This window comes from Hirsutella rhossiliensis (assembly GCF_020360975.1).
Source record: "Hirsutella rhossiliensis strain HR02 chromosome Unknown scaffold00019, whole genome shotgun sequence".
Classification (NCBI taxonomy): domain Eukaryota; kingdom Fungi; phylum Ascomycota; class Sordariomycetes; order Hypocreales; family Ophiocordycipitaceae; genus Hirsutella; species Hirsutella rhossiliensis.
The window spans coordinates 966265-977664 of NW_025408685.1; the positions used below are offsets into that span (position 1 = coordinate 966265).

At 53.0% G+C, this 11400-nt stretch overlaps 2 protein-coding genes across 2 annotated transcripts; one reads left to right on the forward strand and one right to left on the reverse strand.

Annotated features, from left to right (window-relative positions):
• Window positions 1-5314: 5314 nt before the first annotated feature.
• On the reverse strand, window positions 5315-8183 carry HRG_11278 (reverse transcriptase (RNA-dependent DNA polymerase) domain-containing protein; the record flags this gene model as incomplete). Its single annotated transcript, XM_044869748.1, has 6 exons — window positions 5315-5418; window positions 5471-6014; window positions 6063-6368; window positions 6447-7853; window positions 7920-7947; window positions 8008-8183. 6 exons carry the CDS (start codon window positions 8181-8183, stop codon window positions 5315-5317), a joined length of 2565 nt encoding a protein of 854 aa, XP_044715301.1.
• Window positions 8184-10187: 2004 nt separating this feature from the next.
• HRG_11279 (uncharacterized protein) lies at window positions 10188-11400 on the forward strand (the record flags this gene model as incomplete). The annotated part of the gene is made up of 3 exons (XM_044869749.1): window positions 10188-10336; window positions 10382-10488; window positions 11003-11400. The coding sequence occupies 3 exons, from the start codon at window positions 10188-10190 to the stop codon at window positions 11398-11400; spliced, it is 654 nt and encodes a 217-aa protein (XP_044715302.1).

An 11400-nucleotide genomic window follows, 5' to 3' on the forward strand; every position in this document is an offset into this window, starting at 1 on the left:
GCCATGTCTACTGACTCTCCCTCGACAATACAAGGGAATATGAGTTCCACCGAATCGACTGCCTGTGGACAAACTGGCCATCTTCGTGCTCTCGATATGCTTATTCGTCCTGCTTCGCCTACATCAGAATTTTCGGATACTGAAGGTCAATATAACGACGTAAGTCGTCGAGACAAAAATGCGCAAGACGAGATTGCAGGGTCACCTACGGCGAATACACAGCCTGTGTTCGCACCTAGCGATCTTGAAGATGGTGGTCACTGTTCCTCTTACGACGATGGCAAGGAGAATCGTCCTCCTGCTGGGCTTGCTTTTCGAGTCGCTGTATCCGACACCCGTTATCGAGTAGAAGCCAGCGGTACCGTCGATAACAGACAAGACAGACAGGTTGAAATGGAATTCGACCTCCCTCTCTGCGAGCCTGTCAGCATTACCATCAGCCTTTCTAAGTCTTCTCCTTCGGGCGCGTCTCGACACACCAGGCAATTCAAGCGGAGAGACTATGACGGGAACTCGAGGAGTGTGGATACAGAATTTCGAGCGTCTGAACGAAGATGGCAGAACCATGGGCAGGGGCACAAGCGACAGCGGATTCACAAATCTCGGAAGAGCAAGCGACTAGTCGTAGAGGAGTTTTGAGTTCTCCTATCTTCACCAGCTATTAGAATGGTAGTAGCCCCTAGATACATCCTCTAAGAAACGTTTACTCCACAAGCTGGCATTTACATCCTCGCTCGCCTTCATACTGCCCTCGGGTCACCGAATCATGCGATTCTTGTCGATGATTCAAGACGGCGTCGGTTGTGAGCGCCCTTGCCGCCTTTCAACACGAGTCCAAGTCTAAGTGAGTCGGTCAACTCGGTCGTGAGCACACTGCGGCGAGTCGTTTGTGGCGAAATAACTACCCGGGCTTCCCGCAGTCGCATGTTGACTTGAGCATGCTGAAAATTGAATCGAGGCTCCTCGCTAAATCCCTTTTCTGAGGTTGACTGTTGCTTTCTTACTCTCCACCATAAGCGTGATGAGTGATTGCCGCTGCCTTTCCCTATGTTAGGGTGTCGTAGGCCGGAACAGCCCCCACTTCATGCTTGGCTCGCCGCTTTGACTGCCATCAGAACTGTAGTCGTTCACGGCGAGCTCGTCGCGCATCCAACTCGGAAGGATTACTGTAAGGCGCACACAACTAGACAGAGAGTGAGGAACGGGGGTCAATCATTCAATTCATTGATCTCTGAAGATCCCATAAAATCCCGAGAATAGGCACCCTTCTTATATCATAGCATCCTCCGTTTCCTGACGGCCTACTCCGAGACATCCCGGAGGTATTCCTTTTCCAAGCGCGTGACAATTACTTGGAGCATTTGCACGACCTGAATGCAGCATATGCATGTGGCCCAAACTTGAGACGCTTAAATCTAAGGAATTGGCGGTAGACGGAGGGCGTACAGTGATGGAACCACCGTCTGTTTGATTCAGTGCCCTCAGGATAACACAAGGTGCTCCGTCGACCGTTCAGTACCGGGGTCTGTCACCGCAGACAGCTGCACCTCTCTGTCGACCCGTTTCCTCTGGTGCTCTCTCATTATACTGTCCAGAGGTACTGCTGGCACAATTAAAATCGCCAGACAAAGTCCACACTGACTTCCAAACTGGTGTCTCACCCAACCAGTCACAGAACATATCAGGAGCACAGATGATGCTAGGAACACCAATCCGCTCACTGCCCCAAGCCACGGCATCCCTGGTTTGACGTCGGCTGCTCTGGCTGAAGCTGGTTAGAGTGCCGGTCAAAACGACGGAAAGACTGTGTCTTCCTCCATATTGCCATAACCATAATAACGGTAACAAAGTGAGACACCATTGGAGCAGCCCACCAGTATTCGACGCCGGATAGCGGGAATTGCCAGACGGTCGCCCCAATAAAGGGAAGGTGAAAGACTAATGCTAGTCCAAAAATGATGATTCTCGCCTTGGAGGGGTCAGGCTCAACGGCGCTACAAAAATAGGCGTAAATCAAGGGATCGGCAACTTGAATAAGCTGGAAACAGTGAGTATATCGGGGACATAACTAGACGGGTTGGAATAGGAGTACCTCGATGGTGTCGACGCATAACATCGTGACTCCTTTCCAGGCCGTGAAGAAAGGGTAGGCAAGGACGCTCGGTAAGAGTGCATTTCTCGCACTGCCGAACAAAGAGGCAAATATTAATCCGGATCCCAAGAAGAGAGAAGCCGTAGAAATCAACGCCCAAGTTCGCCTACGCGAAGCTTCTCGAGGCTTGACTCTGATCATCCAGTACAGGTAGGGCGCCAGAAAGACCGTCGTCACGGCAAACATGACACCAGCCTCGATAACCTCCTTGATGGTAATCTCGTCATGCATGTCGACATTTGACAACCTTTAATGGTGGAGAGAGTGGGACTGGGACCTGGTGTGATGAGAAGGCATATGAGCATCGGATTCTTAAGTCATAGCAGCAAATATTAGTACATAGCAAGTAACGCTCAGGTAAAAAGAGCCGCAGTACATTATCCTGTCTTTTTACAAACAGGACGACATACCTAGAGTAAGATGGTAATTGGGTGTTTTGTGCATAATAAGGTTACGCCATCATCGCCTTGGGGTTGGGCTACACTCCGCTACAGTTGGTATGATGACTTGCATATATGAAGCATATGAGCTTTCTCCACATTAAAACAGCCTGGTCAGAGTAGGGTGGGTGGAATGGCACGTCTTCAACTGGTCAATGCGGTTGGCTCACAGTTACGAGGCCATCCAGTATCTCGGCATCACCAGCAGTGCATACAACCTGGTTCATGCACTCTAGCTTGCATGCGTCTAAGCACTACTTGAACAGGGGTCGGAACGCTATGGACCGGCACAGGAGGGCAACGTGTCCAGGGGCCGTGACGATACCATGAGCTCTCTGGTGGAGATGGACCAAACAAGGATGGTCAAAGGCACGGCAAAAGGTGTCGTTGCTCCATTTTACCTTGAGATTCTTAGGGCAACGGGAAGCGTGTCTCTCAGTTGTGACAATTCCGCAAGATGAGCTTCGTGCTTGCAAGCAGAGCCAAGAACTTGGCTCTCTCCTGGTCGGCCTTATCGAGGCCATTGGTCCTGAGCGTCAAGAAAAGGCAGGAATTTCAGGCGGGAAGGGAAGGATCAGAGAATAGATATCTGAGATTAGAAAAGGTAATTAGTTACTGGGCAATTCCTTCGGCTTTTTCGTCTCTTCAAGAATCATCTCCATCGCCCTTTCTAAAAGTGCTCTACCCTTATCGCTGTCCAACTCATCAACAGAACACGGTTCTTGACCATCCATAAAAACCGCGCTCGCACCGCAACTCGCCAATTTGACAAATCTTCTGGACTCTTCCTGCCATGCTTCGCGCATACCTATTTCCATTTCGGCGCTGATGCTCCTGAAAACCGGAATGTCCACTCCTCACCCAACCTGGACGGCCCCAAAATATCTATCCTCACTGAGCTTTCGACAATACCAGTAACGTAGTAGAGATGATTTATCTCTGAGGTCGTGGAAATTGTGGTGGAGTCTTTGTGAGGGTCTTGCATACACCTCTTGCAACTTTCGGTGATGATCTGAAAGGGTTGAACTCCCAGTCGGCACGGCTGGTCATGATTGCACTTCTTTTGATCAACATCGTCGAGGTGACCGCACCTCATCGAGCCTTGAGTGACAATATGAGATGCCATTATAGAAGACCTGTGAACGGTGATGACTACCGGTTTGTCTATGCATGCGCCATTCGATGCCTTATATCATGATGATGATGCAGGGTTAAAAGCCACTCCACTCAATCCACTAGTGAATTCCACTGCTAATCCACTGGCTTTTTTCAGTGGTTGGCCAATCCACTGAATCAGCTTACATCCGTCGTGGGTGGGTTGGTCGGCGTCCTTCTTGAGAACGATGTGACATCGACGCAATCTGCATTTACAGTTACTGAGGCGATGATGAGGAAGGGCGCCAGTCCCAAAGTGGACTTTTTCAGAGCTGAGAAAAGTCCACTTCGGGACTAGCGTTAGATGCCGCAACTTACCTCATGTGAGAGCCCCCGCACTTCCCAGCCTCAAGTGTCGCTCCCTCCCTCTCACCTCAAGCCTCGAGGCTCCTTAAGCTACTCCCTCCAAATCCTCCAAGTAACGAGTTCAAAATGGGCCAATATTCGAGCGTAAATCCCCATGAGCTTAATACTGGAATAGTGAGTTGAACTAAGGAGAACCTATTCGTGTGCTGACAAAACTTAGATAATTGAGTTCTTCAATACTGTCTGGCCAAAACTCGATGAAGATATCAAAATGCTTGTTCTCCATCAACTAAGGGCAAAAGAGCCTCAGAACTTTGAACCCAACCCTCCCTCATCATCTTCCTCTTCAGCATGCAGACCATTGCCCGAAGGCTTTCACTCTCTGAGAACTAGGGCTCCACCTCCCGAGCCTGTGCCTCCCCACAATCCCATTGCCAAATCCCCGACATTTACCCCGTTGCCTGAAGTAGTTAAGCTACACTTCGCCAAGTCCTGTCAAGATCCAGCAAAGTTCTTTGACCAGTCTGATAATGGGGAGACACCGACAAACCCTTTTCAGTGTGGAGCTTACCTGGCTCTTGTCCAGAACAAAAACATTGCGTGGATCGGACATATCCAGTTAAGATTCCTAACAGTTGGCTTTCATGAGCTAGAACTACACCTTAGGGAGACTTGCCAGAAGTTACAACCTAATCGGTGGGTTAGAAGAGAGCTAACTATGTAAAAGGCTGGCCCGGAGTTTGTTCAACTAGCAGGTGCCTATGTGTTGTCTATCTAAAGCTAAGGAGGAAAGAAAGGAGAACTCGAGGCGAAGCCTCGAGTGCGAACTTATATCGCGTATCGTAGAATGTTCTCGTAGCGGCCGGCTCCGCAGAGCGGGGCCGGTGGCGGAATATGACCATCCGGACCCGGTACAACCGGGTCCACCATGCCGGGCACAGCCCGTGACATTACCCCCCTTCTCCCCTCCGACCGGCCCGTCCGCGGCGCGGCTCTCGTGCTCTTGTGAGCGTCTCGTAATTCTCCCTAGGGCCATCATTGGTCTTGATTGGCCCGTACTTGTCCTCGAACGCCTTCATCGCAATCGTTCCTTGCAACCATTCGACTGGTTCCCAAGTTGGCTCTGCGTAGCCCGTCCATCGCACTAGCGCTTGCCTGAACTCTCCTCGCCCTCGCTTCTTCCATCTTGCGCAAAGTACCTCATCGACATCCCAGAGTTCTTCACCAGTCTCGTCGTGTATTGGCGGGGGCTGTGCGTCGTCTACCTTTTGGCCAGGTGCAGGGTCTTGGTGGGCTCGCCGGAGGAGGTCGACGTGGAAACGGGGGTGGATCGAGCCAGGTACGTCAAGCTCGACGACGTGCGAACTAATTACCTTCGTGACTGTGTACTTGTGATGCAGCCAGTCGAGTTTCTTACACGGCCGTGGCGATCTGTAGTTTGCCATCGAGAGCCACACCTTGTCGCCAACTTCAAAACGCTCCGCAGGCTGTCGCTTTTTGTTGGCAGCCTCCTCTTGCTGTTGCTGCGAGGCGGCCATCACTGCTTGCATGTACTCGTTGACCTCCTGCAGGCGACTGAGTAGGCTATCTGCCTTTCCCTCTTCTCGATCCCTAGGTGCCTCTTCCGATTCTTGAACGCTTATGGGATCGACGTGATAACCATGCTCAGCGAAAAAGGGGCTGATCTTGGTCGCCGCCGACTCGCGGTTGTTGAGAGCCAGTTGTGCGGCGGGTAGGAGCTCTCCCCAATCGTCCTGTACGTATGACACGTAGGCTCTCAAGTAGGCCTCGATCTCCTGGTTCATCCTCTCTGGTCCCCCATCGGTCTGCGGATGATACGCCGTGCTGAGCCGCTGCGATATACCCGCCAGTTGGCAGAATCTCTTCCAAAATCGGCTCAACCAGTTGCTTCCGCGGTCGCTGACAATTGACCGTGGCATCCCGTGGAACCTATAATGACACTGGAGAAAGCGCTGCGCACACGTCTCGGCTTCCATGGTGTCCATTACCTCTAGAGTCACGGCTTTCGTCAATCTGTCCACGATCACCCAAAGGTACTTTGCCTTGCTTAGTCCGGTAGGCGGCAGGTCTGTGATGAAGTCCATGGACAAGTGGCTCCGTGGTCGATCTGGAATTGACAAAGGTTTGAGAAATCCTCTTTTTGACTGGCGCCAGATGTGTGCTCGGCCGCAGGTGTCGCAATTGGCCACAAACCGGCGAACGATCTGGGACTGCCCGGGCCAGTAGAAGCGGCGTGCCACAATGGCCAGCGTGCCTTCCCTACCGGGATGACCGGTCGCAACAGAGTCATGCGACTGCTGCACAATACGAATTCTCAACCGGTCCTTTTCGGCTTCTTCTTGGTTGCCCTTCTCCCCGGATCCGCCCGGCACCCAGATGCGGTCTCTGAATGTCAGCCTCTTACCTGCGTCGATGGCACACTCCGATATCTGGACCTTCAAGCCCAGCGCAGGAGGGAAAACACGTTCATGGTCTTGTACCGCCTTGTAAGCCGCCTGGAATATCGAATCCTTCTCTACTGTCTCGTTCCAGAGCTGTTGAAAGCTTGCTTCTTCGAAGACCTTCATCTCCGGCAACACGGCTGCTTCCGAGCCGTCTGGGCCGGTTGCGTTGATGCGTGTCCTTGTCGACGTAGGGATCGCGCTGTCTGGTATCAGCTGAATGATCCTTCCTTGCTCGCGATCGTCGTCGATGCCTTGAGGCTTGTCTTGCTCGCGGCGCGACAGCGCATCTGGCACAACGGCCTGGCATCCGGGTCGATACTCGAGCTTGAAGTCGAATTGAGACAATTCACCAGCCCATCGACTTTGCCGTTCCGTGAGCTTTTGGCGCGTCATAAAATACTCCAAGTTGCGGTGATCTGTCAGGATGGTGAATGGGCCGCAGCTCCTGAGCTCAGCGCTCCAGTTGTCGAGGCATCTCATGATGGCAAGCATCTCCTTGTCGTGAATGGGGTAGTTGTACTCCGCTGGCGAAAGTCGCTTCGAAAAGAAGGCGCATGCGTGTCGGCGCCCATCTGGGCCTTCCTGGGACAGGACGCCCCCCAATGCGTAGCCCGAGCAATCCGTCTCTAAGAAGGTCGGGAGACTCGGGTCCCACTGCTTGAGCACAGGCGACTCGCAAAATCGTCGCTTCAGTTCCTGAAACGCCTCGCTCTCCGACCGTCCCCAAAGAAAGACAGTTCCTTTCTTAAGCAGGGCGTCTAGAGACTGCGTGATCTTGGCATAGTCGGGAATGAAGATCCGGTAATAGTTGGCGAAGCCCAGAAAGCTTCTGACACCCTTCACCGTGGTCGGGGCCTCCCATTCGCGGATGGCACGCTGCTTCTCGGGGTCGCAGGCGATTCCTTTCCCTGCGTTGACGATGAACCCAAGGTATTTGACCTCTTGTACCGAAAACTCGCACTTCGCTGGGTCTAGATGCAGCCCAGCGTCGGCGAGTGCTTGGAGAACTCGTCGCACCTTAGCCTCATGATCCGCCTTCGAACCACTCGAGTAGATCAGCACATCATCCAGGTATGCTGTGACAAAGTCGTCCAGCCACTCGCGCAACACACTGTTCATGTATCGTTGGAATGATGCCGGGGCGCCGCTCAGGCCGAAAGGGCACACGAGCCACTCGTAGAGCCCAAACCTCGTGCGAAATGCGGTCTTTCCCTCATGTCCCGGAGCCATGCGGATCTTATGGAAGGCGGCCACCACGTCCAACTTGGTAAACCACTTAGCCTTGGCCAGATTCTGTAGGGTCTCCGCGATGAGGGGCAGTGGATATCGGTCGCGCTTGGTGATTGCATTCAGCGCTCGATAGTCGCAGCAAAATCGCAGCCCTCCATTCGGCTTTCGCACGAACAGCACCGGCGCGGCAGCCGCTGAGCTACTCGCTCGGATGAACCCTCTGTCCAAAAGGTCCTTCAGGGTCTTTCGCAAGACCAACAACTCTTCGCGTGACATGTTGTAAAGCGGTCCCCAGGGCAGGGGCGGCTCGTTCCCATTCTTGTCAGGCTGCAAGTTTACCTCGTGGTCCACACCTGGCCGGTGTGGCGGCAGCTTCATGGCCTCCTCTGGTGAAAACAGGTGGCGGAACTCGTTCAACACTTCCGCTGGAACCATCTTGCTCGGATCAACTGGCGGCTTCGGTTGAAGCGCCTTTTCTATGTCTGCCAAGCTGATCGCTCGTATCGAGAACGCGTCGCACGTCTGGCGTCTCTTTGCACGCCGGCACTCCGCCGTGAACACGGCTGCCGACACAAGTCTTGCGCTCCGAATTGCGCGTACTTTGGCGGGCTCTTCCTGCCCTACGAGGCGTACCGTCACGCCTGCTCTTCCGTGGTACACTTGCCGCTTAGCAGCGTCGTACACGACCTGGTTCCTCTCCATCCAAGGCCGGCCAAGGAACATATCCTGGCCGAGGCTTGGGACGACGTACGCAAAGATGCGTTCGTCAAAACCGGCGGTCTCGACAACGACAGCCACAACTCCCGGCGACGTGACACTTTCTGAGGACTCCGAGAATCCCCCGATCTCTCGAGACTTCGAATCGACGAGAGGAATCCGAAACTTTGGACGATCGATTCGTCAATCACGGTATAGCAGTCACATCCACTGTCGACTAGAACGCGTATCGGATTACCTCTGTTGAGCCGTGCATTAACGAGCACGGGTCGACTATTCATACGCGACTTGAACGCCTTCCAGTCATGGATATCTGCCTTCGAAGGCCCCGGCGCCCGCTTTCGCGCCGGGGCTAGTCTTTTCCCATCGGCTCGTCATCCCCACTGGATGTTGCAGCCGATTTTGAATCATCGCTAGTATCCGGCCGCTTCACGCAGGCGGTCGTAGGCCGATCTTTCTTCGCTTCGCCAGGGAAGACCAAATGAGCTGGGCATTCCGCGACGAGATGACCCTTCCGGCCGCATCGATAACAGCGGCGCTCGTTCTTGGGCGCCGCATCTGCGTTGCGACGTTTCTTCGGCTCATGACTAGTACGGTTGACATCTGCCATCTTGGTATCTCCGTCTGCGTCGCGGCCTCGACTATCGTGAGTTGCACCCCGCTTCGAAGGGCGTTCCTTTTCCACACATTCTAGACCTGAGGACAGCCTCTGAAGAGATTGGACCCATTCCGAGTACGTGGAGCGAGTGGGCGCCGCGTAGACAGTTGCCAGTCGCAACTCCGGACTCAGGGCGCCCTCCAGGTAGCTGATTTTGACTTCTTCCGGCCAGGTAGCGCCGCCGGAATCAGCGAGTTCTTTCTCGAAGCGAGGAAGCAGTGTCGCGAAGCTTTCCTTATCTCTTTGCCTCAAGGATCGTAATTTTTCCAGCGCGCGAGTCCTGGCGTTCGGGTCCCCATAGCACTCTTCCAAATATTGGAGGTACTGGTCCGGATCTGAGTCTCCACCCCTTCCTCCGGCTTCTACATACGCGATCGTCATTTGCTGAGGGGCACCCCCTAACCGCGCGTAAATGTAGGCGAACTGGTCCGCCTTACTCCCAATTACCCTTCCGTCTACACGAAGCTTGTTCTTCATCTCGCTCAGCCAAGCGCGAAACTTGGATCGAGCGCCCTCGAATCGCGGTGGGTCTGGGAGAGTCGGCCTGGTCTTCCGCAATGATGTGTCGACCAAACGATTCGGTTCATGCAGAGGTTCCGCTCTGCTCTCCGACTCGGTCCCTAAGGGCGTTGGCCTCGAGGACGTCAGACTGTCTTGCAGCAGTTGAATCTGCTCGCGCGTGGCGTCGCGATCGGCATCGCGGTCGGCACGCAAACTTTGCATCTGCTCAGCCATCTGGCTCATCATCTGCATGAGGAGCCGGGAGGTCCGCTCCGGGGAGCTCTCGTCGGCAAAGGTTGAATCCATCGGTAGTGAGCTTTAGATATGTAAAAGGCTGGCCCGGAGTTTGTTCAACTAGCAGGTGCCTATGTGTTGTCTATCTAAAGCTAAGGAGGAAAGAAAGGAGAACTCGAGGCGAAGCCTCGAGTGCGAACTTATATCGCGTATCGTAGAATGTTCTCGTAGCGGCCGGCTCCGCAGAGCGGGGCCGGTGGCGGAATATGACCATCCGGACCCGGTACAACCGGGTCCACCATGCCGGGCACAGCCCGTGACAAACTAACATGGCTCAAACATGGCAGCCAAATCGGCCAGAGGATGAAGTGAAAAAGGAAGTCATAGACTTCTTAAGCTGGGGGAGACGTTACCACCAGTTCATGACAGAACTCTCAACGGCAGCAGTGGCGCGACTCCGCCCTGACAATCGGACTGAGTATGTATTCAACGCCATCACCTACTTATTCTAACTTGACGATAGCTATGAAAAAAACGTTCCATTATGTGGAAACCGACGTAAAGAGTACATCGAGAAACTCAAGGCACTCAAAATCACAGAAAAGGACGATATTGATCCAGTTGCTGAGAGTATACGAGTATGGACACACTCTCAATTCTTATTGTGCTATAGTCAAACAAAGAATTCGGGACATAGTAAGTTAGGTCCCACGTAACACATTCATGCGAGTTATAATTTGTTTATACACTAAACCTCCGCTTTCAGAGGACACGCTACGGAGATCCCTCAAACGCAAATTGCCCCAAACAGTCACCTCGAATCCGACGCAAGATAAACTGCAAAAGATAAGAAAGTCTGGAGTTGAGAGTCCTGCCCGACTAGTTCAACCAAGGCCTTCTACTGCTATACAACCCATTTGCTTCACAATCCAGCAAACGGATCTGGTTACGCTCGCAGATACTCCGCCGCTTACACTTCGCCCGTTCGATAACGAGACCAATGTCACGGGAGAGTCTGCATCTCATCAAACAATTCTTTCCGCTCATAATGAGAGGCCAACAACATCTAGCATACCACAAAATTTTAATATTGACTTCAATACCCTCAGTGCTGACGGCGTTTTTACTGGCGCCCCCGCTATAGAGGTGGATGTCAATGCTCTGGATCCTGATGATGTTTTGACTCGGTCTGCTCTTATCGATGTTGATTTCAACGTATTGGATCCCGATGCTGTGATGGCTCAGTCCCCTCTTATCGACGTGGATTTCAATATTCTGGATCCCGATGCTGTGATGGCTCAGTCCCCTCTTATCGACGTGGATTTCAATATTCTGGATCCCGATGCTGTGATGGCTCAGTCCCCTCTTATCGACGTGGATTTCAATATTCTGGATCCCGATGCTGTGATGGCTCAGTCCCCTCTTATCGACGTGGATTTCAATATTCTTGATCCTGATGCTCTGATGCAGCCGTTGAGTGCAGAATATAACTCCCCGGAACCTGGTGCTGCACCAGAACTGATCTTTAACCCCGCATGTTAG